At 37.1% G+C, this 16,569-nt stretch overlaps 1 protein-coding gene across 4 annotated transcripts; it reads right to left on the bottom strand.

The window, feature by feature from the left end:
* Nucleotides 1-925: 925 nt before the first annotated feature.
* PRP39 (Tetratricopeptide repeat (TPR)-like superfamily protein) lies at nucleotides 926-15,995 on the bottom strand. 4 transcript variants are annotated; one of them, XM_085672856.1, is made up of 15 exons: nucleotides 15,801-15,995; nucleotides 15,057-15,543; nucleotides 14,144-14,250; nucleotides 13,241-13,470; nucleotides 13,047-13,112; nucleotides 12,433-12,600; nucleotides 11,951-12,308; nucleotides 11,331-11,474; nucleotides 10,313-10,465; nucleotides 10,110-10,226; nucleotides 9,058-9,138; nucleotides 3,913-4,068; nucleotides 2,515-2,811; nucleotides 1,448-1,561; nucleotides 926-1,152 (listed from the first exon to the last, which is right to left on the bottom strand). In XM_085672856.1, exons 2-15 carry the CDS (start codon nucleotides 15,520-15,522, stop codon nucleotides 1,057-1,059), a joined length of 2,553 nt encoding a protein of 850 aa, XP_085528982.1. In that variant the 5' UTR covers nucleotides 15,523-15,543; nucleotides 15,801-15,995; the 3' UTR covers nucleotides 926-1,056. The 4 variants fall into 4 exon arrangements, with proteins under 4 accessions (XP_085528982.1, XP_085528977.1, XP_027926891.1 ...); XM_085672851.1 differs by lacking the exon at nucleotides 13,047-13,112; XM_028071090.2 differs by lacking the exon at nucleotides 13,047-13,112 and having other exon boundaries at nucleotides 14,144-14,253; nucleotides 15,801-15,993.
* Between the last annotated feature and the right edge of the window lie 574 nt (nucleotides 15,996-16,569).

Below are 16,569 nucleotides of genomic sequence, written 5' to 3'. Positions count from 1 at the left end.
AAATGCATTTTTGTTCAAGACAGCTTTAATTCCCTCTAACGGTTGTTCGATTTGGAAAAGTGTTTCCAAAACCACTAACTTCATTTATAAATTTACTACTTTAAAAAAACTTCTATAATTTACCCCGCTTTCAACTCTAAAATTAATTGCTTAAATTCCAAATGAAAAACCAAAATTACATAAGTTGATAACGAAAACCTATTTTATCACAGATTCACTTAAAACGGATAAACATAGACCAAGTAAAATTGTAAAAAATTTTAAGGGTTAAATATGTTTTTGTCCCTCAAGTTTCAGCAAAATTTGAAATTAGTCCCTCATCAAAACATTTGACCAATTTAGTCATTCATCTTTCAAAATACGTGAATTTAGTCTTTTTAACCAAATTTTGTTAAGTTTATCTGACATTTCAAGCGCATTTCATGATAATATTTAAATTAACATTGAAGCAAAAATATGTCAAACAATATAAACAATTTAAATACTATCATGAAATGCACTTGAAATGTCAAATAAACTTAACAAAATTTGGTTAGAAAGATTAAATTCACACATTTTGGAAGATAAAGGACTAAATTGGTCAAAAGTTTTGATGAGGGACTAAACCCAAATTTCGCTCAAACTCGAGGAACCAAAAACATATTTAACCCAAACTTTAAAGACGAACTTGAATGAATTTAAATAATCAAATATGCCAGCTAATGGTTCTCAGCCTGTATTTTTGGCCTATGCATAATTCGTACAGCAGCAAAAAGAGGGATACATTTTCCAAACGAACTCAGAATTTAAAAATTCGAACTCCTTTCAAACATGAGACACCAAAATGTTACTTAATCCGCATTAAAAAAAAAACAAATACTAACCGGTGAAAAGAAAATTACCAATAGAATGTACACTGAAAAAACTAAAAAAAAACAATAGCAAATTAGTCAAAACGATTTTCTATCTTCAATTGTATAACTACAACTGTGCTCCATACCTAAAATATCAAATTACCTATAAAACAAAGTAAAAAAATACAGGAGGCGAAAACAGTTGACATCTCATTTTGTGAACTCAGTAATAACTCCCGTAATAGGCTTGAGGAACTGCAGCAGGTTGCTGTGCAGGGGCTGCAACAGGTTGCGCATAGGTCTGTTGAGGAACCGCCGGCTGAAATTCAAATTCATAACAAAAGAATCACCCTTAATAAAACTAACCATGCTTATGTTTACCAGAATCTATCTATCTATCTAAATATATAAACAACAAACAACGTTAGGTGAGTCATAAAAAAAATTGCACGGAACTCTGCATATTTCCTTTATTCGTTCACTTTCCCTTTTTCAATACAAAAACAAAATCACAAAATAAAAGTCCCATGAACAACTGAATAGAATTGTATCGACTAATCCGAATACATGTTAGAGGGAAAATAATCATAAAAATATAGAGAAACTGGTTGTACCTGTGCAGGATAAGAAGGAGGGTAGGCACCGTATGCAGTACTAGGTGGAACTGATGCGGGCAATTGAGAATTTGCATAATTGCCGCCATATCCAGCATAAGCCCCATAGGAAGCCTGTACCAAATCAGAATGAATCAGTATAGAACATATATGACTCTATCAACCTGCCGAAACAATTGGCGGAGAATGACACCAGATTGACCACAAAATAATATAACAGTTTCAATTAAACAACGAATTAATATTACACCTAACTCAGGTGCTTATTTTATGAATATAGGTGTACAAACACTCAATGACACAGAACACCAATAAAAAATGTTAGCTCCATCATAGAAATACTAATCATTTTGGTACACAGCAATATAGGTGTACAAACACACAATGACACAGAACACCAGAAAAAAATGTTAGGTCTACCATAGAAATACTACTCATTTTAGTACACACCAAAACAATGCACATTCATGACACACTTTTTGTGTACACATTATCTTATTTTACCCTTAATTATATTTTAATTTTCAATATTTCAAACCCTAAAACTATTATTCTCTTCTTTTATGCAAATATGAATCTATATTGTCTTTCCAATATTGTTTTCATTCAAATTATAAATTACACGTCAAATTATAATAACACATTTTATAATTAAATAAAATTATAAAATTAAAATTAGTATAAAGATTAATTTTAACTAAAAAATGAGATAGTATAATAAGAAAAATGCGGAAACACAAGCTCAATGGCGCTAACTTTGATAAAGATGCTTAAAGCAATCATGGAGTTAAACTGCAAGAATTTAAGGAGAAATTATACTTTAATAATGCTGAAGCTTAATGGAATGGGTTTGTCACATATTATATGTCCACATTCGTTTCTAAAAACACAATCAGGATGATATCTGATTAACAAGTATAGCAAACAAAAGTAGGGAACATGGAGTTAGCTTAGCTTGACAGATTTGACAGTCTAAACAGCCTAAAACAATATCCAGGGTCAGTGATTCACACGTATAAACCCTACATACACAATAAGCCAGCAAATAAGAAGAAAGGATACTATACCTGTTGGGTGTAACCAGCAGTCCATTGTTGCCCTTGTGCTTGTGTAACCGGAGGCCAAGTTTGAGGTTGTACTCCATAATTAGTCCATTGGTTTTGTGCATTTGGATACGCACCAACCACGGATTGGGCAGGTGATTGAGCAGAATAAGCTCTTGACACTTTAACTTTGTCTGAAGCTAAGAAATCCTCAGCATGACGTTTTTTCAACTCTGACATGCTTCTGTGTGGCAGAAACAATTTGGCATGCCTATCCTCTGCCCTCTTGATTGATTGAACATCTCCAAAGAGATTCAAAAACTAGAAAATAAACAATTCAAAAAAATGAATAATATTCAAATTCAACATGTAAAGTATAGAAAGACAAAGGAGGCCTTTGAAGAAAGAGACACATACTCATTAAAAAATTAAGATATAATAATTCTTTGAAAACAATAGCAAAAGACCATCAAATATGTGTACAATATCGTAGAAAATGTATCCAATTAAGATAATTATAAAGAGAAGAGGTAACAGAATAAAGATATATTATACTGCCAATGGTATATGTGAAGCAGTGTTACAATAAACTACCATTTCAAAACCGTTCAAAGAGACACACGTTAAATTCAAGGCAATTACCATTTCAAAACCGTTCAGAAAGACAAAAGTTAAATTCAAGGCAGTGAAACGTATCAATATCACCACTGCTAAATTCCCTCCACTGACTCCTATATTTTTGTACTGTGAACATGTTCAACTTTCTACTTTGGTCATGATTATTCAGTTTTCATTCAAAGACTTGAATGAAATTCTAATTTCCTGGCATACATCAGTGCCCCCTAGTTACACCAAGCCATGACAATTATCCGATAATAAGACTAGTACTGCAAATGAGAGAGGTTAGTGTTAAAAGAACTAAACTTCAGATCAAGGGCTGTCAAAATTAATAAATTAAACCAATCTTGATATGATTACCATTATCTCTTCTCAATCTCATTACTCGAAAAGACAAAAACACCCCCACACACTAGACACAGAAGCAAGCACAACCAGCATACAAAGACAACATATTTAAATTTACCAATCATTAACCACTTTAATCACCTGTACTTTCATGTCACAACCTCAAGCTTAACAATTATCAGTAGACTGTAGATTAAACCATTATATATTTCTTTACTTAGCATCAATTTGATTTCACGTTTCAAAGTTGATGTAATTCTTCACAGTCAGTAAAAGCCGTGCCTCACGGGGCAGTCAGTTACAAGGATCAATCGACCCACTGGAAATTTAGACATGGAATAATAACTAATAAACATACACCAGAAAAAGTAAAATAATATCCTAAAGGCAATATTTAATTACTCAAGGAAACTTATTTAAAACACATTCTAGAACATCCTTCTGACAAGGACTTACCTCCAGAAAAATACTAGAAAGTTCTTCACGCTCAATTGCACTTGCTACACCAGGACTCTCCGAGTTAGGCATTATGAATTTGCAAACCGATGACTCCAGAAAGTCAATATCAACTTGCTTTGGCAAGGGTTGAATAGCCTCAAAATGCAATAAGGCCTGCATGTTATTGAATTAAGAATCTGATTAGATATGAGTGTAAAATAAGATGAAATAGGGTTTTAGGATTAATCTCCCTTGTGTAAACCCTACACAAAGGACAGTTTATTTATATTGATAATGGGCCAAATCCCAGAAATACATAATGGGCTGAGCCCAACTATTAAACACAATATTATATCATCTAACACTCCCCCTCAAGCTGGTGCATACAAATCGTATGTACCAAGCTTGTTACAAAGATAATCAATTCTAGGTCCTCGAAGAGACTTAGTGAAAATATCTGCTAATTGATCACTTGAATTGACAAACTCGGTCTTGATGTCCCCGGATAGGATTTTTTCTCGAATGAAGTGACAGTCAATTTCAATGTGTTTGGTCCTCTCATGAAAGACAGGATTAGAGCTAATATGAAGAGCAGCCTGATTGTCACATATGAGTGTCATTTGAGTGACATCTCCAAATTGCAATTCTTGAAGCAATTGCTTAAGCCAAACAAGTTCACATGTGGCTAAAGCCATAGCTCTATATTCTGCTTCTGCACTAGATCTTGCCACAACACTTTGTTTCTTGCTCTTCCAAGAGATCAAATTACCACCAATTGAGACACAATATCCGGAAGTAGATCTTCTGTCGGAAGGAGATCCTGCCCAGTCAGCATCTGAATAACATACAACTTTTGTATCAGAGTTGGAATCATATAGTAAACCTTTTCCAGGAGAGCTTTTGATATACTTTAATATGCGAATAACTGCATTCCAATGTTCTTCACATGGGGAATTAAGGAATTGACTCACCACGCTAACAGCAAAGGAAATATCAGGACGAGTAACAGTAAGATAATTCAACTTTCCAACTAACCGTCTGTACTGTTCAGGATCTGAGAAAGGCTCCCCCTGTTTAGGTAGAAGTTTAATATTAGGATCCATGGGTGTTTCTACTGCTTTAGAATTCATTAATCCAGTTTCCTCCAGAATATCCAATGCATATTTCCTCTGAGATATGACAATACCACTATTGGATTGTGCTACTTCAATACCCAAGAAATACCTGAGTTTTCCAAGATCTTTGGTCTGAAAATGACGACAAAGATGTTGCTTTAAGAGGGAGATGCCAAGGTTGTCGCTTCCTGTGAGAACAATGTCATCAACATACACTATTAAGTAGATACATCCAGCACTGGAGTGACGATAAAAAACTGAATGATCCACTTCACTGCGAGACATGCCAAATTGTTGAACAACACTACTGAATTTTCCAAACCAGGCCCGAGGAGACTGCTTTAGGCCATATAAAGATTTGTGAAGACGACAAACCAATCCAGAAGACTCCCCCTGAGCAACAAAACCCGGAGGTTGCTCCATATAAATTTCTTCATTCAAATCGCCATTGAGGAATGCATTTTTGACATCAAGTTGGTGAAGAGGCCATTGGCGAAGAGCAGCCATGGCAATGAATAAGCGAACAGATGCCATCTTGGCCACTGGAGAAAAAGTATCACCATAATCCAAACCAAAGATCTGTGTGTAACCTTTGGCAACAAGGCGAGCTTTGAGACGGTCAACAGTGCCATCAGGGCCAACTTTGATAGCATAGACCCACCTGCAACCAACAACAGATTTCCCGGATGGTAATTGAACAAGATCCCATGTTCCACTATGCCTGAGAGCACTCAATTCATCAAGCATGGCCTGACGCCAACCAGGGTGGGCTAATGCATCACCTAAAGATTTTGGAATTGACAAAGAGGAAATAGACGAAAGGCATGTATAGAAAGATGGAGAGATTCTATGATAACTCAAAGCAGCATAATGAGGAGAATGATTACGGGTAGAACGCATACCTTTACGAAGGGCAATGGGAAGATCAGACTCAGTTGTTGGAACCGGAGGAGACAAATAACTCGGCACTTGATGTGAGTCATGAGTTGGTGGTTGGCAACGATGTCTTCTGCTATAAACCTGAAGAGGTGGTCTATCCGCAATAGGTACACTCGGAGGTGGCTGAGGAGAATCCGAGGTGGCACTGGAAGTGGGCACACTAGGAGGATCACACACAACAGGGATATCTATAGTAGTAGATGGTGGCTCACAACGAGAAGAGGGGTGTGTGAAGTAAAAAGAAGACTCGTCAAAGGTGACATCAGCGGAGATAAAATGACGATTGAGGGAAGGAGAGAAACACTTATACCCTTTTTGTGAGCGGGGGAATCCTAAGAAGACACATTTGTGGGCTCTCGGAGACAACTTATCCAAGCCAGGACTAAAATCATGAACAAAACATGTGGACCCAAAGACTTTAAGAGGTAAAGGGTGAAGAGGGTCGTGAGGAAATAAAATAGAATGAGGAACTTGGTTATGCAAGACTAAAGAAGGCATGCGATTAATAAGATAACAAGCAGTAAGAACCGCATCACCCCAAAAATGTGAAGGAACTGCACCATGAATTAAAAGAGTGCGAGTTGTTTCAATAAGGTGCCTATTCTTGCGCTCAGCCACTCCATTTTGTTGGGGTGTATAAGCGCATGATGTTTGATGAAGAATGCCCTGAGAAGCCATAAAATGTTTGAAGGATTGAGAGAGATATTCACGACCATTATCACTCCGCAAATTTCGAATAGAAACCCCAAACTGTGTTTTAATTTCATGAAAGAATGATTGAAAAATAGAGAACAACTCAGAACGATTTTTCATTAAATATAACCAAGTACATCTTGAATAATCATCAATAAAAGTAACAAAATATTGAAAACCTAAAGTAGACTTAACACGACTAGGTCCCCAAATGTCCGAATGAACTAATGCAAAAGGGGACAAAGCTCGTTGTGAGACACTACAAGGAAACGAACTACGACTATGCTTTCCTAATTGACAAGACTCACACGACAAACTAGATAACTTGGACAAGCTGGGGACAAGTTGTTGCAGTTTGGCAAGGCTGGGATGACCAAATTGTGCATGAAGAAGGGATGGTGATTCCATAGCCGCGCCAACATGTGAAGGAGGACGAAGATGATACAGACCATGAGACTCACATCCGGTGCCAATCATGTGTCTCGAACTCCGGTCCTGTAAACAAACAGAATCTTTGGTAAAGGAAATAATACAATCAAGAGAACGAGTTAGTCGACTGACAGATAATAAATTGAATGGAGACCCAGGAACATAAAGAACATGATCAATGGATATGGATGGAAAAATATTAACAGTACCAACACCATGAGATGAGACTCTAGACCCATCAGCCATTGTAACTGAGGGTAAATGATCCGGACAAGACAAAGAAGAAAACAAAGATTTGTTACCAGTAATATGGTCTGTGGCGCCTGAGTCAAGAACCCAAGGACCAAGAGAATCAGAGTGAGTCAGGCCAACGAATGATGTACCTGTGCGTGCAACAGAGGCAGATGTAGTAGAACTAGAACTTTGACGTTCCTCATACCATTTGAGAAAGTCGTAGAAAATGGCAGGGTGCCCTGCGGTATCAGATGAAGCAGGATCCACAGTCGCTGATCGGGGAGGAGGATCAGAGTGAACTACTGCAGCAGACCGAGGAGGACGTCCATGTAGAGCATAACATTTGTCAATCTTGTGGCCTAATTTGCCACAATGGTCACACTTGGGTCGTCCCTTTCCCGGCTTGCGAGAACGATTGCGATCATCCCGCTGAGAGACCAAGACTGAGGAATCATCAGCACAAGTAGATGTATCAATGATTTGTTTTCTTGGCACACGTAAAAGGGCAGAACTAGTAGCAGTGAAGTTGGGCACAACAGGAGACCCCAAAATCTGGTCGCGAACATGGGAATATTCATCAGAAAGACCATGTAATGCCAATAACATAAAGAACTTTGACCGTTGCTCAAGTTCTTCAGCTGGAGTGGAGGCCGGAGGCAATAACTCATTAAACTCATGCAGAAGGGCATGAATTTTGCCCAAATATTCAGCCATGGGTCCAGGACTCTGCGGAGCAACAACTTTGAAAAGATCCTGACAAACACCATAAAGACATTGAGTGTCATTGGTGTATAACAACTTGGCCTGTGCCCAAACGTCTGAACATGTTTCATATGAACGAAACATTTGTTTCAGCGAAGAGTTAATGGTGGACTTAATGACGATGCATAATTGGGCATCAATTTTCGTCCAGCGGGAAACTTCATCTGCAGCAACTGTAGTTACACTCTGGGTGAGATGATCTTCATATCCTTGACTCTTGAGCCAAAGTTTGATATCGGATGCCCATGTCGCGTAATTTGTGCCATCCAACTTGTCAATGGATAAATGCACATTGACGTAGTTGGTATAAACAGAGGGTTCAGACAGCGGAGTGCTTGAAGATGACACACTCGAATTGGCAGCGGAAGAAGCCATAGAGGGAGAAACCCTAAAAATTCAAGGTGCTCCGATTGAAACAACAACCACAGATTCAGAAAGAGCTCAAGAAGGCGATTCAGGCGAAGTTGATCGGCGCAGAAAACGACCGGCGACGCGCCGTCACGCGCGGCGGAGAGGTGGCGGCTGCCGGAGCTTGCGGCGGCGCGTGGAGGCGCGTGAGAGCTCCGATGGCGGCGATCTCTGCGGCGTTGGAGTCGCCTGGCCGAGACGAACAAAACCGTCTGGTCGTCGGTCGAAACTGCAGCTCCGGCGGCGGCGGCGGCGGCGGCGGCGACGGTGACGACGACAGAAGCGGCGGCAATGAGCGGCGGCGGGACGGTGGCTGTAGTAAACTAACCTAAGCTCTAGATACCATGTAAAATAAGATGAAATAGGGTTTTAGGATTAATCTCCCTTGTGTAAACCCTACACAAAGGACAGTTTATTTATATTGATAATGGGCCAAATCCCAGAAATACATAATGGGCTGAGCCCAACTATTAAACACAATATTATATCATCTAACAATGAGAAACATCTATACAAAAATAAAAGAAGAATCTCTAACTACGTAGTCAAAGTGAATATAGATAAAGTAAAATTAAGGACAGACCTCAAGCAGTGGTTTTGACAACAAAACATTCTCCAGCCCCTCAACTAAAATCTGTCTTGCCTTCTCTGCATTCCCAGAAGCCTAAGGACAAAATGAAAAGTATTAAACTAATAGTTGCCAAAAATTTGAATTGGTAATTTTCTTCCTAAAATAATTTGGATGCTTTATTTATTGCCATACAAGAGAAGTATACAAGGCAAAATAGCTAGTGTAATTTAACAGAATGAAGACATGTAAAATAAATTAACTGTGGTTTAAATTAATCAAACTACCAGTAGTTGGCATTCTAAAACCAACGGGAGAGTTTAAAACAAGGAAAAGAGCATTCAACCCCTCATAAATGTTGCCTCTTTTACAAATAGAGAGATCCTACACTTCAATTTTATCCTAGTTATCCTTATCCTGATATTCTTTGCAATGGAAACCATGAACTTGTTTTTACCCTAATCAATATTAAAACTTTAACATTTTTTAAAAATAAAACCTCAAACTTTTTCATTCTAATTGATTGAAAAATGAATCCCTTGTACAAATAGTTCTTTATATCACATTAGATTAAAATTATTTATACTATTTTTCAATTATTAGTCGACTTTGTATTCCTTTTGACACATAATTTTTGTGATATATATAAAAGATATAGTAAAAATACAAATTTAGATTACCAAATAATAAAAAAATTCTTTTTTCAGTTTTTATATATTAATGTTTGAAAAAGTTATTTATACAAATAAAACTAATAAATTATTTAAACTAACCTGAATTTAATATAAAACACTATTCACAAAAGGAATGAGATACAAAATTGAAATTTGGGCACTATGAACAAAAAAGATATAAAATTTAAAGTATTTGATTGCAAAGAAACCCAAGTTTAAGGAACAATTATGACAAGTTTAACGTGTCTACTAGCAAACACATCAAAAAGTTTAAGGGAGCTGAACACTTTTCTTCTGAAAAGAAAAAGGAATACATGTCAAAAGAATAGCCAGCTTTAGATAAGAACAAGCACACAGAAGAGTATTTGCATGAAAAAATGTTAAGGACATTACCAAATAAACAAATCGAGAATACTGAGCAAACAACATCGGCAATGTTTGTGAATGTTCTTTTCCTTTCTCAATAGCAATGGCCTGTTCATACAAGGAGAAGGCATCCTCCATTTTTCCCTGTAATATCGACGTATAGAAAATCGTTAAACAAATCAACCTAGAAAATAAGTCAAATCTAGAAAGAGTCACACAAGCCAGCATACCAATCGGCGTTCCATATTGGCATGCCTGATTATTGCTTCAAGAAGACCAGGGGAAGTTTCAGTATGCACAAGTTGATAGGCAGCTCTAGCACCATCTATATCTCCATTCTGCTCCTTAAACCGGGCACAAAAAAGATGTATCTCTGGTTGTCTCTGCATTATGACAAACAGGCAAAATGACTAAATAGAAAAATTAAGGTTAATCCTTCTCGGGCACTACTGAACACTACGTTGTCAAAATCAAGGGACCAACAAATGGAATGCAAATGTATGACTCACTGACAGGCCAAAGAAAAATATGACAGATATATATTAGAAGTTCAAATTTTAGGAAACCTGATTTTCAACATAGTACCAATGCTTCTAAAAGCAAATGTCTGGAACTATATTACTACTACCACCATTACTAGGCCTTCTGACACATCAACATACAAAAAGATTCTCTCACCTCAGGCAGGCCATATGTCAAGAGGAAAGAGAAAAGAACTAAACTTTTATATATCTACAACTTGACCACAATGTATCTTCAAAGAAATCATTCTCATACACAAAAAAGTAAAATATAGATGAAAAAACCACACAATACAGCACCAAAATACCACTTATATATTTCCAGTCACAACATACTTAAAGAAATGTCAACATTTTTAGACAACATGATTAGAAGTGCAACAAGTCCCAGAAATCACAAAGTCATCAATTTCTTTAGACAACATTCTAGATGGATAAATACTGAGAAAGCTTAAAGCCCTTATTCTGAATTATTAACTATAATCAAATACTACTGCCCTAATGAGACACAGGTTTGACTTTGAGTATATCAACACACAAGTTCAAGTTTCAAAAACTATTTCCAAATAAGAGTAAACTACTTTATCTTTTAAAAACCAACATCAACAAGTGGTCATGTACCAGAGTCGAGTAGATAAATTGCATGCTAACTTCATCCAAAGTTTAAAAACTTTATATGAACTCAACGTTAAATGCATCTCTATGCATAATATTTAGATGAAATTACCTTAACAAAGACTTGGGTGGCTCGGGCAAGAACATTATTTGCAAGATCCATGTTTCCACTGGCTTCCATACAGAGAACATAGCGTATCCAATACTCGGGATAATTGGCACATGCAATGACACACCTCTCATACAACTTGACAATCTAAATCACACAAAAATAAGTGTGTTGTAAAAATTGCTATCGATGATAAAGACACAAGAAAAACTAACAATATAAAACATAAAAGGAAAATACAAAGCATCAAGAAATACTCCTTAGCGGGACAGAGAGGCCCCTCAAATATGAAAGGAGGGACCCTCCTTGCCTGTGACAGATGATTATGAAGATAACAAGACACCTGCATGCATAACATTCGCACTTTAAAAAGAGTAAATTTTACAAATGCATGACGAACCTAGAATGTCCACTGACAAATTAGGGTTTGAAGTACTTAGCCTCAAGAAACCAAATTGAAGGGCCATGCTTTAGTCTCAGTTCAATTTCCCGATTAAAAAGTTGCTTCATCCAACGGATTAGCCAATAAAACATATGATGCAACAGATATTACTTACTGTAAGTCAGTCTATAACAATAAAAATCAGGAACACAATACAATCTTAAAGGAAACCAGTTGTTACCTTGCTTAAGTCACCTTCCCTTTCCAAAAAATCTAGATAGTTGTGCCAATTTTCGAGCTCTCCAACATTGAGAGGCCGTACATGAAAATAGGGCCTTCGGATAGCTGTTTCAAAACCAATGATCTTAGAATCGAACTCTTTAGCTTTTTTATAGATCTCTTCTCTAATGGCGATATACTTCTCCAACGCTTCTGCTTCTGTTAAGCCAGCACTTACAGATTTAGGAGACTTCTCTGCACCATCAGGATGAACTTCTCCTTCAGTACCTTGTCCAGTAGCCTCTGAAGCAACACTTACAGCAGCTTCTTCAGCAGTTCGTAACTCTGACAAAGGTCGGTTTCCAGCTAACTCTTTGAAGCTGCAACACAGTCACCACCAAGGGACTAAAATCAACCCCAAAAACAGAGTATTTGCAAAAACTTAAAACAAAAACAGTTTTCTTCTGATAATAGGGGAGAAATATATTTAAAACACGTAATCACCTGCTGAAATACCGATCTAACTGTTGATTTGGATTCTCTAATATTCTGGTGTAAATTATAGCAAGGCGAGCCCAGTCCTGCTGCATGTACTCATATTCAATGTATTTATCCCAGAGGGGAAAAGAAAGATAATCTGTTCCAACATAAGCCAATCCTCGTTCAAAAAGCCTGAAACATGTTAACACACAGTTCTGGTTAATATTTCACTTTTGAAACATCCCTTTACTGATGCACATCCATGTATGGGAGACAGCAGCACTAATGTTCAAGGAGAACAAACAAATCACTCGTAACATCATGTAAGACATCCAAACGCTGCATTTACCTTCCTGCAATAAATCATACTATGTCTGAGAAATGGAGCAGTCATAGAGGCCATCTTAGCCCTTAACCAGATGTGATCTTCTCGGCAGCAATTTGCAAATTGATGCACCTCAGAGTGTCAAAGATAAACAGAGCTACCATTCCAAAAAGGAAAAGAAAAAACTAGAGAACTATGGACTTTGAAATCAAATGGAAAAAAAGTATATTGGAGAAAATGACCCTAATATTTTCAAACTACCACAAAATAGTGGGGACTCAAAACCAAGGATTTAAACATCAGAATGGAAAACATTCTGGCATGTAATCCCATCAAAGCTTTTCCGCCATACAAGGGAGACATCACTGTTGCACGCATTCTGAAATTAGGTTAGAAAGCAGGCATGAACAGCTGAGCCTAGTGAATGGAAAATCAAATCAAAATCTCCCAATGCAAAAAAACAAAAAGAAAAAAACAAAGGATGACAAACAACTAAACTTCCATTACCTACGAACAGTGTCCGGATCGCCATATGTACTTATAGCAAATATGCAATAATGCAACCACATGTCCACTGAATATGTAACCCCTTGAACAGCACGCTCATACACCTCAACAACTTTATCAATAGAGCCAAGTCGTGCCTCATGGTCAGCATACTTCTTCCAATAACCATAGCACAATGGAAATTCTGCTAGAAAGGAATCATAAACTCTTCGAATCTTCAGAATATTGTCCTTCAACAGAGAAATCATTAATGAGCTTCACAACCATCAGAAAGAAGACCCACACAGTAGTGATAAATATATTGCATTAACTCCACAACTGACCAAACAATGTCAAGGATATTAAACATCCACAAAATTAGGTACAGAGGAAAGAGGGGGAAAGGATGTCGCTTGGTACAAAATAAATAAAAATTACAAACGGAACAATAAATTGCAAATAGTTGTTTGACTACTGCAATAAAAACAAGAGAATCCGCCCACAAAAAATATTGTATATATAGACACTTCTAACTATGAATACAAAGGCAACAGAAATACAAATTAAAAAAATATAGCATTATTATAAAATGCATATTATATTGTATATCTTATATCATATATTTAACAAATCTGAAAGCAATGGGACATGAATCAGTTATTTATTCACAGCCAACCTTGTTAGAATACTGGTTTGTATTACATTACATGTTATACAGTGCTGAGTAAAGAAAATATCTAACAAATATAAAAACAGATATTTAACAAGTATTTGGCTGCCAACTCTTCCGCCATAAACATTCAAAAAACAGTTTCATACATGATAACACCAGATACAAAAAATTACCCAATCACCCCAACTGTGCATCTGAAATATGAAAATAGTAGCGCATCCCAGAAATGTAATTCAAGTCAACAAACATACCTCGGCTACCTTCTCTGTCTCTTCAATCAAGGAAGTCCAGGCACTGAAGTCTAAAGAATTAGCTCTTACAATATTCCATAGTCGATCTTCCTCAGCAGACAAGGCAGCTGCTAATGGTAAGAAAAAATTGAATAAATAGCACCATGTTCATAGACGAGCAAAAGTTACAAAAAAAGAATTACTGAAAGGCTCACATACAATAAACATTGGATTAGTAATATAAAAGACAACATCCAACAGGAAATCACACTAGTTTTATTCCTACAATTTTTAAGTGCATGGTCATATTTATACACAAAATAAGGTCTATCCATATTTTCAATTGAACCATGTCAAATTATAAGTTTAACCTAGACTAAATATCAAGCCACTCGAAATTAAAGTGAACATAAATATCCAAACAGCATCACACCAAAGTATTTCGTTTTCTTTCACATCATATCTCAAATCACGTATACCAGAAGCATCGCATTACTCCTTCTGCATATTTTTATTCAAATTGATGTGGCTATCTGACTGGACAAGCAAGTTCGACTTGCGTCTAAAAATACTCTACATCTACTCTCTTAGACCTGTATGCTATGTAAACTAGAGACCACTCCTTTACAGCCTTCAACTCCACTTCCAGTGAGTGTGATGAGTAAAACTCCTTTTTTTTCATATATAAACTGTTATGAAAAATCACTGACTATCAACATGGATATGCTACTTACATGGATATGCTACTTCCCGTGGAAATCATAACAAGAAATTGCAGAAAGCTCTGCTAGATATTTGCTAGTTACTAAACCATTAAGACCTTTTATGTCTTCCTCGTAACTATACACCAAATAGTTCTGCCCCTAAGCTTGACATTACTACATAAAAATATATTAATAACATGAAAAGAAAAACAAAAAAAAAAAAAACACACCGTAGCCATCTGCGAGTTGTTTTTCATCAGCTGACCCGTCAATGTTTTCCAATGCATTCCCGTTTTCAAGTCCGCCAACATTCGTCACTGAACCGACTACACCACCATTGATAGATGAACTGTAGTCAGAAGCCAGAGCAGGCTCAGCAGCAGTGCTTCCAACCCCAGCAGAGGCCTCGTTAGCATCAGGCACTCCACCAGCTGGCTTGGTATCACCAGTTGCATTGAATTGGGATTGTTGTAGAACAGAATTCGGATCCCCAGCATAAGAATTCACATCACCAGTATTAGAATAACCAAATCCATAGGTTGAAGTGGACTGAGCTCCTTCTCCAGAAGGTTGATCAGCAGTAGAACCTGCCTCGACAGCAGGATTTGTTCCAGACTCCACATAACCAGCCGAAGCATATGCCTCCGCACCGGAATGAGCGGATGCTTCGGTAACAACGGATTCACTATCTGCCATACTAGAATAAAATGTCTTTACCTAGATAACAAAATTCATAAAAACCAATTAGCGAGGGCACTGAAGGTGAAACCTTGAATTTAAATCATATTAACAATAATTCGAAATGTAAGATCACCAACACCAGATAATCCAATGCAGGCATCAGCACAACACAACATTTGGTTTCAAAGACAGATAACCAGGACAATATAACAACAGGTATTTCCAATCAACTAAAATCCCTAGGGTTTCAAACACAAAACCCTAACCGAGAGTGAAGGGAACGCTGGAAGTACCTCAAAAAAGAGAGACAGGTTCGTCGCCGAGGAAAGATTGTGCTTTTCCTTGTTCGAAGACGAAATTGAAACCTGTGGTGGCTGTTTTTGGTGGTAAATCAAGTAACACGAATTGGAATTGCGAAGTAGGGCAATGAAAACGTGAGGTGCTGCAGTTATATAGCGGAGAAGTGGGAGTTGGCGGCTCCATGGCGCGTGATGGTTCTGTTAGATCTGATGCCGTACGTGATGGATAATGTTACGATCTGAACCGTCCGTGCTAACATGATGTAATGGGCCTAGTTTTGTTGAGATTGCCATTGGATTCGTGGCGTCATTGCTCATTAACAACACGTACATTATATGGGCTACTCATAAGGAATAACCGGGTCTTTCTTCCTGCACCTCCAAAATTTCTTCTACACCTCCAAACTTTCTTTAAATTCCTATAAAACCCTTTGACCATTTAACAAACTTCACAGACACCACACCCCCAAAATTATGTAGACTTTCGGAAGTCAAAATATATGACTTCCGGAAGTCAAAATATATCACCGGAAGTCGACTTTCGGAAGTCAAAAATCATCACCGGAAGTCAAAAATTATCACCGGAAGTCGACTTCCGAAAGTCAAAAAACATCACCGGAAGTCGACTTTCGGAAGTCAAAAAACATCACCGGAAGTCGACTTCCGAAAGTCAAAAAACATTACGAAAGTCGACTTCCGTATATAAAAAAAATATATATATATTTTATTTTATTTTATTTTTTAAAATATGTATACAAAATTA

Source organism: Vigna unguiculata, chromosome 1 (assembly GCF_037176805.1).
Source record: "Vigna unguiculata cultivar grain cowpea cultivar isolate G323 ecotype 2 chromosome 1, ASM3717680v1, whole genome shotgun sequence".
Classification (NCBI taxonomy): domain Eukaryota; kingdom Viridiplantae; phylum Streptophyta; class Magnoliopsida; order Fabales; family Fabaceae; genus Vigna; species Vigna unguiculata.
The sequence above is the reverse complement of the archived record's forward strand: the minus strand, read 5'-3'. Positions and strand labels throughout refer to the sequence as shown.